The following is a 16,235-nucleotide window of genomic DNA, read 5'->3' as shown; positions in this document are numbered from 1 at the left end:
GATTCATCACTGTAAAGTAATGCCATAGAGGACAACTTTGTACATAAAAGTTCTCTATATTTAAAATTATTTTCCTAAGATAAGGGTTATTTATTGTAAAATAGTTCCAACCATTCAGAACTCTGAAAAGTGAAGATGTTTCACTTACACCTTCTTGTTTCACCTCAATGATAGCTACTGTTAACAATTCACTATGTCTTTTTTTTATTAAAAAGCATACTCTACATACTATTTTATAATACTGTTTTATACCTTTTTTTAAAACTTTGCACTATATTGTGGATATTCCCCTTGTCAGTACATACAGAGGTACCTTGACCTTTTAGATTGCTGCGTACTTGTAATGCTTTTAACCATGGTGCTATTCATGGCATTTATTTAGCTTTAGGTTGTGAATTTTTTTTCTATTACAAACAATTATTACATATCTCTATGATAGTCATAATAATAATAGCTGAGATTTATTGAATATTTACTCTGTACCAGGTAAATCATAGTATCTCCTTTAATCCTCTTGTGTATGTTTGGGTAGGTGTGGATTTTTTCCCATGTCCTCATGTTTCTGTTCCTGTCCAGGGGGAGAGTAGAACTTTAGATCAAATTCCTTGCCTCTTAAGGAAGAATTATTACAGAGGGGAAAAAAAAGTCTTAACTCTTCTCCGGAGGAAGAATTGCCAATCTTAGTTAGTATGAGACACACACAGGAGTGTAGGTTTTATGCTTCCTCTTTTTACATTCTGTGCCCAGGACTAGCAGGCCAGTATGGTCGGTAACCTTAGACGGCCTTTTGGAGGTAGATCTGGCCATTCTCCTGGTTTGTGATTCCTACAGTTGAGATGAGACCTGGTTGGAAAGAGAACTGTCTCTTCTGGAAACCTAGCTATCTCTCTTGCAGTAGGCAAGAGATTGGGTCTCTTGATTAGGCCTTTGTTGCATGAGTGTAGGTACCTTGCATCCAAACTATATTTTGTAGTTTGAACATTTATACCATCTTTGCAATGGGAATTATTAGAGACTGCCCAACCATTAAAAAAAAACAGACCGTCATTTCTCAACTTCATTGAGGTATAACCTCTGCACATTAAAATATGATCAAGACATAGAACTATCTCAAAAAATTCTTGCTTTTTTGCTGTCCATTTCACCCCCATCCCAGTCAATCACTGATTTTGTGTGTGTATGGTTATTCTAGATTAATTTTTTCTCTTCTGAGATTTCATCTGATTCTAAGATGAGGCTTAAATAACATAGGATGACCTCTTCTAAGGATCTGGCTTTACTCGGTGTTATGGTCTGAGGTTTACGCATGCTGTTACGTATATCAGGACGTAGTTTCTTTTTAATTGCTGGGTAGTGTCCATTGTATGCCTGTGCCACAGTTTGTTTATCCATTCAACTGTTGGCAGATCTTTGTGTTGTTTCCATTTTTGATTTATGAATAAAGTTGCTGGTGGACATTTGTGTACAGGTCATCATTTTCATTTCTCTTGACTTAAAATCTAGAGATCGATCTACTGGGGCACATTGACCTTTTAAGAAACTGCATCACATCTTTGCCAGTATTTGGTGCTATCAGCTTTTACATTTTCCTTTGTGTGTGTGTGTGTGTGTGTATGTGTGTGTGTTTCTTTTGAATACCAAAATGGGAAGTCTTTTCTTTTTTTTTTCCAATATAAATTTTGTAAAGGAATTTTAAGGCCTTACAGGATGTCAGGAGATTCATCTATGTGAATAGTTACTAGTCTGAGATGGATAGTGTGAAGGGTATTCTTACAGACTCTCCACAAGATTACTATAGGACATACAAGTTTGACTTATTTCTACCTATCACTTCTAGTCCCGCAGAACTTCAGAATTTTAATGGAAATTATTATTTCAGGAGTCATAGCAGAGTGATTGCATAGGCCTGAAGACAGGTGTTACTGATGGCCTTTCTCACACTGCTTTAGACTAGCTATGTCCAGTGAAACTGTCTGCAGTGATCCCTAATAGCCACGTGTGGCTCTCAGAATGGGACTAGTGCACCTGAAGAACTGAGTGTTAAAATTTTAACTAGTTTTAATTTTCATAATGAGTCTAGTGGTTATTTTATTGCACAGTACATTTCTAAAATGTTATTTTTCAGGAAACACATAGTTGAGCGAGACCTGTTAGTTGAGCTGGCTCTGGAGCAGGTTCACATAGGTTGTCCTACTTCCGTTTCCTGTGGAGGAATTTGTGTCTCTGGAGACATGTAACCTAGGCCTGAAGCACCACAGAGAAGACCAGTGGGTTCATGAGTGTTGCGGTTATTTGTAATGAGGTCTTTTAATCAGGTACTACATGCTTTGGTTTTTTTCTTTTTAATTTTGCCCTACTAATTCTTCAGTAAAAAATAAAGCGTATACTTAGAAATCTAATTTTTAAAGCTAATCTTTGGACAAAAGTATGTTATTTAAATTTGAAAACCTGCAGTGTTGTCTGGAGGAGTCCTGGTTACACCCCTCTCCCGTTTTTTTTTTTTTTTTGGAAGAGAAGAAGCCAGTTCTCTTCCTATACTTTAAAGGCTCTCACATAAGTAATGATGTAATTAGTTAGTCACGCAGTTGTGTCCGACTCTTTGCAACCCGATGGACTGTAGCTCTCCAGGCTCCTTTGTCCATGGAATTCTCCAAGCAAGAGTATTGAAGTGAGTTGCCATGCCCTTCTCTAGAGGATCTTCCTGACCCAGGAATCAAACCCGGCTCCCATGCATTGCAGGCAGATTCTTTACCATCTGAGCCACCAGGGAAGCTCAATGATATAATTACTTCTGCTAAGGTTTCCTTTAAAGGTTTGTTGAGATTTTCATACTTTTGAGAAGCGATGAATTAATAATTCTTTACATTTCAAGTTATTAAGGAAAACATTTTATAGTCTTTAGACAGTTAAATGTTCTAGTAACTCAAATAGTTAAACTTATAACTAAAATTTCCTGTCAGTTTCAATATGTTCATTTCATAGTAGTTACGTGGACATTGTGGCTGGGCTTTTGTCATTGTTTCCTAGAGGCAAGGTCAGTATTAGAAAAACTGTGGAATTTTCCTTTGCCTTTATTGTGATAAGTAAACAGCGACTATTTATAGGGACTTATATTCTAATGAGAAAATGAGATATCCTGCTTGGCTTGCCATAAAAACACAGATGCTTCTAGATTCCAGTAGGGAGGCCTTTTGCTCATAGCATCTGTTTCAGTTACCCAGCCAGATGACTTCTACAGAGTTTTTCACTCTTTTAAAGGACACCAAATCTTTGGCAAGAAAGCAAGTTCACAAAGGGAAAGGTTAAGTTAGCATTTTGTAAATTTTAAAATAACTTTGGGTGTATCAATTCTGTGTGTTAATTAAATTGTATCAGTTCCTGAATAACCTTGAAATGTCCTTTGCATCCATGTTCTTTGAATTGTTTATTCTGCAGTTGAGGTAGATTGTATTGATCCATACATACTAAGTTCATCTGTTCAACAAATGTCTGATGAGCACTGACTGTATCTAAGCCCTGTGTTAGCCTTGAGAACCGTAGACACGAACAGGGTACAGTCTCAGTCCTTAAGAGTCTTATGTCTTTCATGCAGTATAAACAGACAGTAAAAAATATTCTTCCATTTGACGTTTGTGTTTTCAGGAGGGGAAGGTGTTTAGGAAGGTCTTCTAAAAGATGTAATTCCTGAGCTGAGAGACTGGGACGAGTAGGAGTTGACTAGGCAAGGGGCTCAGAGTTAGGGAAGAGAGGAGAATGTAAGAGAAAGAAGCTTTTGTAGGTGAGAGAGACCCTAGGGCGAGTGGGAAACAAGGTCTGCACATTTTGATCAGGTGGCTGGTCAGACTGTGACTATGGGCAGAAGTACTGTCTCATTTGGAAAGCAGACTTGTGACCTAAACCTTATTTGTGTCATGTTCTAAATTATACCCCAAAGGATTATCCTGCAAACCTTTCAGGTGCACGTGCCCCACTTCAGAGTCCATTGCTCTGAACGGCTGGGATAGCTGTGTTGAAACTAGCCTTTTAGTTTCAAACAAAAGCAAAGCAGAGTAATTTATTTCCCTCTATAAACTTGTATTTGGAAGACGAATTTACGGAGAATCAGCTTTGGTTTGATGTTTGAAGAATGAGCATGTTAGTCATAAACAGGCTACAAATGTCATATTTCACTAACTAGGAAACCCTAGAGGATGGAGGAAGGATTATTGGTTACATACATTGTATGAAGGAATGTTTTTCTCATAGCTGTTGGCCAAAAGGACAGTTAATTGCCATTTTATATTAAATATACCTGTAATTATTTTTGTTGGGAGATACTTGGAAGATAGCTTTTATTAGTGTACAGGAGATATGGTTCATACTACGTGGGATCTCTTATGAAGAAATGCTTTTTCATGATATACTTTATCAAATTTATATCATTGCATTTTTATCAGTCAGAATCTTTTATCTTTTGAAGAAATGGAAAACCCAACCCAAGTAAGCTTGAGGAAAAGGGGATTTATTGACTCAGCCAACTTTCAGAACTGGTCTCCAGGGCTTTAACTTCTTTGTCGGGTCTGAGTTTCAAGGTGTCGGTCTTTCTCACCTTTGCTTTCTCTGTGATAGTTTTATTCTTTCGGCGCAGAAAGGCCTTCTTCACCTGGTGGTGACACAAGGGAGAGCACCTGTCTTCTAGCTCCTGTCTATGTGAAACCCCATGGATGGATTAGGACTGTGATGATGGCCTGTGTGCTGTGATTGGCAGGCCTGCAGGAGCGCGTGGAATGGGAAAGGAACAGCTTCTGAGAGGCAGGGTTTGCTATTGCCACAGAGGAAGGGGTGCCCGGAGTCAAAAGCATTGTGTTTATTACAAGTAATGGGAAATAGAGAACAGGAAGGCATAACATATTCTTTAAGGATATAAAAGGTGACTTAATTTTGTTTTCCTAATCACTCATTCTTATAGAGTATGCAAGCTGCAAGATGTCCTACAGACGAATTATCTTTAACTAACTGCGCAGTTGTGAATGAAAAGGATTTCCAGTCTGGCCAGTGAGTATCTGACTTCATTTTCTTCTTACCTGCAAAGTGGTATTTTAGAAACTTGTCAAGTGTTGTTTTTTTTTTTTTTTGGAAACCTTGGAGTGTAAGTTTTTAAATTCCTCTTGCTGAATTGGAAAATGGAAGAGATGAGAAAGAGTTGAGATGAAAAAGAGTTGTGTATTTACTGTATCAAATTTTGGTAAATATAGTGTTTTCTAAGTCATGCATAGTTTTTTATATGTAACTTTATTTTTCCATTGGTTTTCTTAGCAGAGCTAAGCATACCGGTTATATGACTCATTATATAGTGTAGTCATTAGGTTTTTGGCTCTGGAGTCAGATGGTCTGCGTTTTGATCCTGGTTCTGCCTATTACAAACTGGGTGACTGTGGGTAAGTTATCTACCCTGACTGTGCCTCAGTGTGTTGATCTGTAAAATGGGGATGATGATACCATCTTCCTCAGGGTATTGGTGAATATTGAGTTACACAAATAAATCACTTAGAACAGTTAGGTCCTTAACAAATATTAGCTGTTTGATCATTGTTACTCTGACAACCCAAGAGACAAGAAAACTGGAAGATGAACAGCTGTAGAATCTTAACAAGCATTTTTCATGGTCGTTTTTTTTTAAAAAAATTCAGTTTTTAATTGAAAGTTAGTTGCTTTACAGACTTTTGTTATTTTCTGTCATACAACATGATTCACTGTCATTTATTTCGGTTCATTCACCTCACCCACTGCCCAGACTTCTGAATACCATGCTACCTAGTTCAGTGCCATCCATAGTGCTGCTAAGGTTGGTAGAAGTAAGGACGTGAAGGGGCAGTACCAGAAGGCAGGCTGGGGAAATGAGGAAGGAAGTGGGATTTTAGCTGAGCCTTTTACTGTTTTTAAAACTATCTTTGAAATACATGAGTCTCACAGAGTTAGAATTGCTAACTGTTTGTGGTTTTTGCCCTCAGAGTAGAGGGCTATATTACATGATAGTATTACCATTCTTTGCAGTCCTAAAAATTCTGTGACGCAAAACTCTGCATATAAACTGGACTATATATTATATATAATCAGTGTGAGAATTTGCTGATGGAATTCTTTTACATGTCAAGTGTTCACTGTACACATGGGGTTACTTAAAATATAGTGGATATAAGGAACTTGTGTCCTACTGACAAAATGATATATATAGAAATGTTAGCCACTAATATTTTTTAAAATTATGGTATTCTAAAAGATAATTTTAAAAGAGATAGTGTTGCTGTAACAAGGGTTTGAAGCTTCTGTCTCCTACACAGTCTTCTGAGTTTCTTGGTATAGGAGATTTATCATGAGATAACTATATTTCATCTATTTACTTGCTGTGTTTACTTCTGAGCAGGGTGAATTACAACAAAATACTTTGAAATGGTATTGATATCTTTATGAAAGCTGATACATTTCATGAAAATTTTTCATTTTTACTACCTTTTAAATTTTATAGGCTGTTATTATTTCAACCAGTTGTGGAAATCTGGAAAGAGATTTAAGAAATAGTCCTAAAAACTAACTTTTCTTGGACTGCCATATCCATGGCTCTTCTATCTCTGGTTCTTCTTCCTTTGGTCTAGTTAGTATGTGAAATAATTCTCAGGAGAGGAAATTCATCTAGTTTTTACTTAGCATCGAGTAAATCAGTGCCTTCAATTTTATGTAAACTGGAAATGTAATGAGGTTGATGTTTCAGATGGCATGTACTGTCTTGAACTTGGTCTTGATTCTGCTTGATGTCTGTTTGGTCCAAGGTGGTCCTTCTGCCTAGAAAACATTGTGAATTGCTGACAATTTGTGGAAATGAAATTTGTGGTCCTATTTCTTCAGGACTCATATAATGCCATATTTTCACTCGGTCCTCATCAAGCATCATCTGTTGGAAATGAGCATGTTAGAGTTGATGTTCTTTATTTCCTTTGACATGGAGTGTTGACTGTGTTTCTGTCTTGTAGGCACGTGATTGTGAGGACCTCCCCCAACCACAGGTACACATTTACACTGAGGACCCACCCATCTGTGGTTCCAGGGAGCATTGCATTCAGCTTACCGCAGGTAACTAGGATGTGAATTTATTCTTCTCTAATCTTGAAAGTCATAAAAGAATCAATTCATTTAAAGCAAGCTGTATCACCCTATAATGGCATTGATTCATATTGACGAAAACCATCTAGGTGTTGTATAAGGAATTTAAAGATACGTTCTTAATTGCCAATTTTCACCGTATCTGTCTTTTATTGCCTTGATTTTTGCCCCTAATTAATTCTGCAGTGATATCAGTTAGCTATCAGTGTCAAGTTATTTTAATGTTAGCTCTCAGGGTAATGGAGAATATATAAAAATAGCACTTACATCTAAAATTGACATCTAATAATAGCGTTTTTAAACACAATGATGTTAGACTAAAGAACATGATATGAGTAGGGCTTCCCTGATGGCTCAGTGATAAAGACTCTGCCTTCAGTGCAGGAGACACAGGAGCATGTGGGTTCGATCCCTGAGTCAGGAAGACCCCCGGAGAAGGAAATGGGAACCCACGCCAGTATTCTTGCCTGGAGAATCCCATGATCCAGAGGAGCCTGACTGGCTACATTCTAAACAGTCACAAAGAGTCAAACATGCCTGAGTGACTAAGCACAGTTGTTATTTCAAATTACATCCTAACTTGCTGGGCTCCCACAGTAAGTGAAAGGATAATGATTAGATTTATAGCTGTTGGTAGATTCTGTGGAGGGGAAATTGCCTAACACTAAGGCAATGGCACCCCACTCCAGTACTCTTGCCTGGAAAATCCCATGGATGGAGGAGCCTGGTAGGCTGCAGTCCATGGAGTCACGAAGAGTCGGACACAACTGAGGACTTCACTTTCACTTTTCACTTTCACGCATTGGAGAAGGAAATGGCAACCCACTCCCGTGTTCTTGCCTGGAGAATCCCAGGGACGGGGGAGCCTGGTAGGCTGCCATCTATGGGGGTTGCACAGAGTCAGACACTACTGAAGCAACTTAGCAGCAGCAGCTTGCAGGCACATAATATATACTATAGGCGCATCGCAAGTACTAGTCTGTATCCTTTCCTCCCTTGTCGTCTTACTCAGGCTGCTGATCCTTAGTCCTAAACAGTGCAAATGCAGCCCATACCTCCTGTACTATGCCAGCTGATGGCTGCCCCCCCCACCCCTGGAGGTTTAGGGAAGGGGATCAAAAGGAGAATTAACTCCTTAAGGAACTGCTAAAGATCTCTTGAATCCCTCACATGTTATGGGAAATCTTCATTTGCTATTCCCTTTCCCCCTTTTGGATGCCTCTGCTGTATTAGGACTGCTTTTTGCATTTGTTTATATAGATCAAAGGTTTGGAATGTTCTAGAGCTTACCAGCTTTCTCAGAGCTAAATTTGGGACTCAGCTGTCCAGAAATGGGATTTCTAACCACTTTTCCTTGTCTCTCTGCTTTAAAAAAAATTTTCCCCAACATTTACTACAGACCAAGAGCTGCTCTTAAGTGCCTTGCATGTGTTCCCTCAACACATGAATTCTCTCAACAACCCCAGATGATGGATACTATTATCATCATCCTTGAGGCTATCTCTGGGTGTAGAACCTAAATGTGGCTGCTTTGTGAGCCCAAATCTGGGCTTAACCAGTGTGCCTCTGCATTTCCGGTTGGCCAGAAGTGGGATGGAGTATGACAAAAGAGAGAAGTGAAGGGTGGAGAGGAGGTGAGAAAGCTGGGAGGGAGAGCACTTGTTGCATGTATTCAAAACGCAGCATCTTCTTAACCCCTCACCACCACAAAGTTCACGAAGTTCAGATGAGAAGACAAACTTGTTTTTCAGCCAAAGATTATTTTTCTCACTGTTCTTTGAAGTGTTATCAGGAAGTACTTATTTTGAATCTACATCAAGCCAGTCCTGAATTCCTGCCTGAACACAATCTGTCCTGCCTCTGTATATTCTTGCCGTTGTAACCGATCGGTACCTAGGGAGAAGCTAAAAGTCTTGTCACAAATGCCTGACACTTCTTTGGCTAGTACACAAAGAGTAGTCATGACCATCTAATGATTTGAATCCCTGCTTGGTTTCATTATAGCCTGTCTGATGAGTTCTGATGTATTTTTCATGAATTGAACATCTTTCTTTTTGTGCTACTGTATCAAACAGTATACCTATCCACAGTACATTTAGAATCTGAAATGTCTGATACTCCGAAGGCCTTCAGGAGCATTAAAATATTATGCAAAGGAGCATCCTACTCAGTGGTGCCGGCTTTACTGTAAAAAGGCAAACTTTCTACGTTTTGAGGACAGATATTCAGGTATAAATAAACTATAGCATATGTTCGCTAGGGCGGCTGTAACAAAGTACCACAAACGAGGTGGCTTAAAATAACAGAAATTTATTCTCCCACAGTTCTGGAGGCAGAAGTCTGAAATCAAGGTGTCAGCAGGGCCGTGTTCTCTCTGAAGGCACTAGGGAAAAATCTGTTCTGTGCTTAGCTTCTGGTGTAGCAGACAGTCTTTGATGTTCATTGACTGGTGGGTGCGTCACTTCAGTCCCTGCCTTCACTGTCACATGACTTTTTCCCCATTTGACTGTGTCTCTCTTTTCTCATAAGGAAGCCATATTGGCTTAGAGTCTATCTTAATTCATTGTGACCTCATCTTACCTTGATATCATCTGCAGAGACCCTGTTTCCAAATGCTGTCACATTCATTGGAGCTGGGGGCTAAGGCTTTAATGTATCTTTTTTGTGGGACACGATTCAACACTTAACAGCCATGGTTTAGTCTTGGAATGTGTATATGAAATTCACAGAAATCCTGTTTTCTTTGTTTCTCTGATTTTGATGTGGTATTAAGTGTCTTCCCCCTCCCCACTTCTGTTTTACAGCGAAAATGGGCTGGACTTTCTATTGGGCAAGAAATAGAAGGTAGGTATATTTTTTAGCTATCTGAGGTAGATTTTCTTTACGATTTTCTCATAGTTACAGATATCTGTGCAGTTTTCTTTTCAACCATGTTACAGTTAGGTGTATGAGAATGGAAGGTAAGTAGTTACTTCCTCTGTCTACTTGTTATATGTCTGTCCATTCATATTATGGAAAGGTTACAAAAACAATACAGAGATATCTTCTAAAAGATACCATTTGACTCTCATCTATACCATAGTTAATCTTTATATTCTGCCTTCCTCTTTCTCCTCTCCTTTCCCAGGAACATCCACATATTCATAGCTCACAGAAAAAGTGCAAGGTAAATTTTTGCACAAATTACCTTTAAGAGCACTGTGTAAAAGTGCTGAGATAGAACAGGAGTGGAGACTGGATAATTAGCCAGAGAAATCTTTCCAGCACTGAAGTTTTGAGCATGATTATGAAGTAGGATAAAAGCATGACATGGTAATGATAAGGAACAAAGGCTCTTCAGATGAGAAATAGAACAAATAAAAGGCACTGGGATGGGAGCAAGCAAATTATAGGCATCGCTCATAAGTGCGTTTGATTGAAAGGTTTTGCCTGAATGGGTTGTATTAAGTGATGAGAGGTGGAGCATGCAGTTAGTGGGCGGCCTGGAAATATATACTGAAATTTTTGGATTTTACACAAACGCACTTAGAAGTCTTGTATAAGCCCATCAAAATCCTACGTTTAGAAAAGAGTTCTAATGTTATTGTGGAGTATAGCGAGGAGTGGGAAGAATACAGGAGTGAAGGACAATTGCTGGGAGGTTATTTGACTTGCCTGGAATTAAGCTGACAGGACTCTGAAATTATGGCTATGGAAAAATTATTTTAAAGTTAAGTTATGTTAAAGAGAAATAATTGATATTATTACATGGTGATTCCATTTTACTGTATACTGAGATGTATTTTCGAATGTTTTTGTTTAAGAAGATAAACCAGGTTTAGGGTAAGGAGAAGAAAGGGTGGCAGTAACTTAAGAAAAGTATGGACTTTTTAAAATGTGTTATAAAGTCATCATAGTTCATTAGGGAAGGATATGGAAAGCAGTTTATGACTTAACGGAAAAAAAAAAAAAAGACTAAGCTGCTTGTGGTTTATAAACCAAAGAGCTAAGTGAAAACTGGCATTGTTTCTTAGTCATTGTGGCAAAGTTGAGGAAATGAAGTGTGAGTCGCTTTTAAGACCTAAAAAAATTCATATTATGGAAAGGTTACAAAAACAATACAGAGATATCTTCTAAAAGATACCATTTGACTCTCATCTATATGGTAGTTAATCTTTATATTCTGCCTTCCTCTTTCTCCTCTCATTTTGTAATTAATTGCTTCCTTTTTTTTCAAGTTTTAAGTCTGGTTTTTTTTTTTAGTGGAAGAAGCAACTTTTTAAAAGTTGAGATATAATTGACATATTACATTATATTAGTTTCAAGTATGCATGCATGCTAAGTCACTTCAGTCATGTCCGACTCCATGCAACCCTATGGACTGTAGCCTGCCAGGCTTCTCTGTCCATGGGGATTCTGCAGGCAAGAATACTGGAGTGGGTTGCCCTGCCCCCCTCTAGGGGATCTTCCAGACCCAGCGATCAAACCCTCGTCTCTTGTGTCTCCTGCATTGGCAGTCAGGTTCTTTACCACTAGCACCACGCTGATGCTGGGAAAGATTGAAATCAGAAGAAGGGGACGACAGAGGATGAGGTAGTTGGATGGCATCACCGACTCGATGGACATGAGTTTGAGCAAACTCTAGGAGTTGGTGAAGGACAGGGAAGCCTGGCGTGCTGCAGTCCGTGGGGTTACAAAGAGTCGGACACGACTGAACTGAACTGAACCACCTGACATAATGATTTGATATTTACATACATTGTGAAATGCTTACCACAATAAATCTAGTTAACATCTGTCAGAAGCTTTTTTTTCATTGTGATAACGACTTGTAAGGTCTACTCTATTAGCAACATTCAAGTGTGCAGTTCAGTATTGGTGACTCCAGTCACCATGCTGTGCGTGTTAGTGCATTTCTTTCTACGGTACTTACATGCTGTGCTGTGCCGTGCTTAGTTGCTTCAGTCGTGTTCAACTCTTTGCGATGTCATGGACTATATGTAGCCCACCAGGCTTCTCTGTCCATGGGGATTCACTAGGCAAGAATACTGGAGTGGGTTGCCATGCCCTCCTCCAGGATTTACATGCTGTTCTTTCACAAATGACCCCATATTTGTTTTAGTCTCAGCTCTACAATAAATCTCATAAATGATCATGATCAACCCTTTTAAAGACGCTTGCTCTTTGGAAGAAAAGTTATGACCAACCTAGACAGCATATTCAAAAGCAGAGACATTACTTTGCCGACTAAGGTCTGTCTAGTCAAGGCTATGGTTTTTCCTGTGGTCATGAATGGATGTGAGAGTTGGACTGTGAAGAAGGCTGAGTGCTGAAGAATTGATGCTTTTGAACTGTGGTGTTGGAGAAGACTCTTGAGAGTCCCTTGGACTGCAAGGAGATCCAACCAGTCCATTCTAAAGGAGATCAACCCTGGGATTCCTTTGGAAGGAATGATGCTAAAGCTGAAACTCCAGTATTTTGGCCACCTCATGCGAAGAGCTGACTTATTGGAAAAGACCCTGATGCTGGGAGGGATTGGAAGCAGGAGGAGAAGGAGACGACAGAGGATGAGATGGCTGGATGGCATCACAGACTCGATGGACGTGAATCTGAGTGAACTCCAGGAGTTGGTAACGGACTTGGTGTGCTGCGATTCATGGGGTCGCAAAGAGTCGGACACTACTGAGCGACTGAATGAACTGACTTGGTTGGATAAAACCTATCCTCTAGTAGATTCCTCCAGGAAGTATATATGTGTACAGTGTTTCCTAAGTTCTTGGATATTCAAACATTTTTCTTTTATGTCTTTGATGCCTTTAAGGGCTGATTGGCTGGATATAAAATTCTTGGCTTTTCTTTCCTTGAATTTCTTGAAAATACTGTATCACATTGCCTTATTTTGTATTAAACTGTTGAGAAGTCTGATGCCAGTCTTATTTTCTTACCTTTATAAGTAATTTGATTTTTTTGCCTGGGAGCCCTGAGGGATTTTCTGTCTTTAAATTCTAATATCCTTATTAGGATATTGCTTGGAATTGGCCATTCTGGGTCAACAACTCAGCTATACAATACTTTATTTCAATGTACAGATTTAAATTTTGTCTATTTCCAGAAGATTTTCTTAGGTTTTGGTTTTAAATATTAGTTCTGACTGAATTGTTTTGATTCTCTTCTCCAGGGTTCTAATTATATATGTATTTTAGGCCTTATCTGTCTTACATCTCAGTTGCTTTCTCTCTATTCTTTGTAAATTCTTTATTTTTATTATCTTAGTTTTTTTGTCTTCATTCACTGCCTCTTATTAAATATTAACTTGAATCTATTCTTCCATGGACACTTTGTAATTTATTATTTACTTCTGAGTAGTTTTATTTTCCTTGATTTCTTTCCTATGTTTGATAAATTCATTGCATTTCTTTTACTAATATTTGTCTATTTCTGTTCTTAGTTTTTAATCCTCTGACTTTAGATGTTTTGTTATATGTCTAAGTATTTGTTTGAGGATACTTAATTTAGTTTAAAATGTTATATATATTTTCTATTTCATAGTTGATCTTTTTAGAGAAGACAGCTGAAATGCTGCAATATTTTGTTGTTTGTTATGTTTTATTTACAGTAACTTTGTGGAATTATTTTTTTGTTTGTTTCACATGATTTTGTAGGCAAAATTATTAGTGCAAGACCATTCTTTTCTGTTAGTGTGGAGAAGGGCAGTTTCTTTAATAATGGTGAGGTGGGGTAGGTAGAAAGGTTGGTTGGCATAGCTTATTTCTCCTTGGTTTCTGTGGGATCCCTAATTTTCCTCTCTTACTGTCTTCTTTCCTTTATTGCCATGTCTTGAAGGGCACCACCCTTTCTCTATTTGTCTGATTCTTTCCAGTGATTCTTTGATGTTACTACTTCCAGTTCTACTCACTTTCAGGTCCTTTCTGAGTACCTAGCATCTTGGGCTAACAAGATGGTATTAGACTTTCTCTTTTGAGGGGTGATTTTTGTTTGTATTTTCCCTATGTACTGCTTTCCTTTCCTTTTTTTCCACAATGGGAGCTCTGTCTAATCTTGTTACATATTTCTCTATTTTCAAGTAATTTGAGTTTTGTGGTATTTTCTGTCTCTTCGTAATGCTGACAGTGTGGACTGTGCATAGCATTATTTGTTCTCCTTGGTGTTCCCACAGAGTTTTAGGGGGATGTGTGGGAATGTTCAGATTCACATTCAGATCCTCTGGATCCAAGCTTTCAGAGATATTCAAAGATATATTAACTTTAAACTGGTTGAAAGAAAGCAGTTACTTAAAGCAGTCGCCTGGAACACATTATGAACCTAGTCTGTAGTCAAGATGCCTGAAAAGAGAAGTTGGTAAAGTGGAAGGAGAGAGTATCCTCTTTCTCATTTAGGAACTTGGCAACTTATTGTTGGTTTGTTTGTTTGTTTTTCCTGAATCAGAAATAAATATTGGGATTATCTTTATTTGGTCTTTTCTTTGTGGAAGTAGGATTAAAGATAAAATGCACCCCACTCCAGTACTCTTGCCTGGAGAATCCCATGGACGGAGGAGCCTGGTGGGCTGCAGTCCATGGGGTCGCGAAGAGTTGGGCACGACTGAGTGACTTCACTTTCACCTTTCACTTTCATACATTGGAGAAGGAAATGGCAACCCACTCCAGTGTTCTTGCCTGGAGAATCCCAGAGACAGTGGGCCCTCGTCTATGGGGTTGTACAGAGTCGGACACGACTGAAGCAACTTGGCAGGCAGCAGGGGGTGAAAATAAAGGAAATTAGATACAGATAACTGGTAGTGAATGTTGGAGAATTAGTGCTTTCTAAACTTGCCTCACAGAAATACCTGGGGAGTTCTGTTTTGTTTTGTTTTTAGAGATTCTCAGGCCCCTCCTTTGGGGAGTCTAATTCATGAATCTGTGTTTTTAACAGTCACCCTTAAGCAGTTGTTATCAGTCACGTTTTTGGGAACATTGACATAAGTGATTCCCGTAACTGTCACCTCCTCACCTGGAAACAGTGCGAAGCTGAGACAGAGGAGGAGCTCGGCCCCAAAGGGAAGTAGGTCGGTGCCTGAAGCCAGGGCTCCCTGCTTACAGACACTGTCAGAGATAAAAAAAATGAACACTCGTTAAATCTAGTGAGAAGACCGATGTGTATGAGGCTTAGGCTTCTCATTTCCTTAAACTTACTTTCCTAAATATGAGTGTTCTTAACTTTTAATGCAGATAAATTCTGTTGTGAAAAAGAAAATTCAAGATGAAATGAAAAAAATGTGTTTTGTGGCCTTAAATTGTGTTTAAAGCATTCTGCTCCCAGAAATGCTTACCTTGAATGTAAAATCGTTCTTTAAAAAGGCAAATCAAACAGACCTAATTGGCAGAATTATAAAACTTAAGCGTTCCGATGGGACTAAGGTGGAGTAAGCTTGAGGTAAGGAAGGGTTTGGGGGCCTGATTGTTGTCATGATGTAGCATAAAGGTACAAAGCTTTTTCAGTGTAAGTAGCTGCTGCTGCTGCTAAGTCGCTTCAGTCATATCTGACTCTGTGCGACCCCATAGATGGCAGTCCACCAGGCTCCTCCATCCCTGGGATTCTCCAGGCAAGAACACTGGAGTGGGTTGCCATTGTCTTCTCCAATGCATGAAAGTGAAAAGTGAAAGTGAAGTCGCTCAGTTGTGTCCGACTCTTAGTGACCCCATGGACTGCAGCCCACCAGGCTCCTCCACCCATGGGATTTTCCAGGCAGGAGTACTGGAGTGGGGTGCCATTGCCTTCTCTGAGTGTAAGTAGAGGTGTAGGCAAAGAGAGAATAGGAAGTTTGGTATGAAGGGGAGTGTTTATTCAAAGATTCTAAAACAGGAGTTCTGTCTGTAAGGAGAATTTTTTAGTCAGGTCAGTGATTTTAGTTCTCAAACTGAATCTTCTAGAAGAATCATTTAGTTTTCTCTCTGGAAGTACCATGTTTTAAGTATTGCAGACTGATGTTCAGTTAACACATGTTTTTTTGAACCTGTCTTTGTAATGCCTGTTCAAAGCACTGGCTATAATTTTTTGTTTATAAATTAATCTTTGATGTTAAATTACTATTGGTCATAAAATAAGAACCATTCTTAACC

At 38.8% G+C, this 16,235-nt stretch overlaps 1 protein-coding gene across 1 annotated transcript in view; it reads left to right on the top strand.

Annotated features, from left to right (window-relative positions):
• NSF (N-ethylmaleimide sensitive factor, vesicle fusing ATPase) overlaps positions 1-16,235 on the top strand; it is a 149,174-nt gene that overhangs the window by 14,822 nt on the left and 118,117 nt on the right. Inside the window, exons 2-4 of the mRNA XM_069543694.1 lie at positions 4,949-5,034; positions 7,008-7,107; positions 9,942-9,981. Coding sequence (XP_069399795.1) covers positions 4,949-5,034; positions 7,008-7,107; positions 9,942-9,981 — 226 coding nt within the window. The remainder of the gene's footprint in view (positions 1-4,948; positions 5,035-7,007; positions 7,108-9,941; positions 9,982-16,235) is intronic.

This window comes from Ovis canadensis, chromosome 11 (genome assembly GCF_042477335.2).
Source record: "Ovis canadensis isolate MfBH-ARS-UI-01 breed Bighorn chromosome 11, ARS-UI_OviCan_v2, whole genome shotgun sequence".
Lineage (NCBI taxonomy): Eukaryota > Metazoa > Chordata > Mammalia > Artiodactyla > Bovidae > Ovis > Ovis canadensis.
This window is presented reverse-complemented; position numbering and strand designations above follow the sequence as displayed.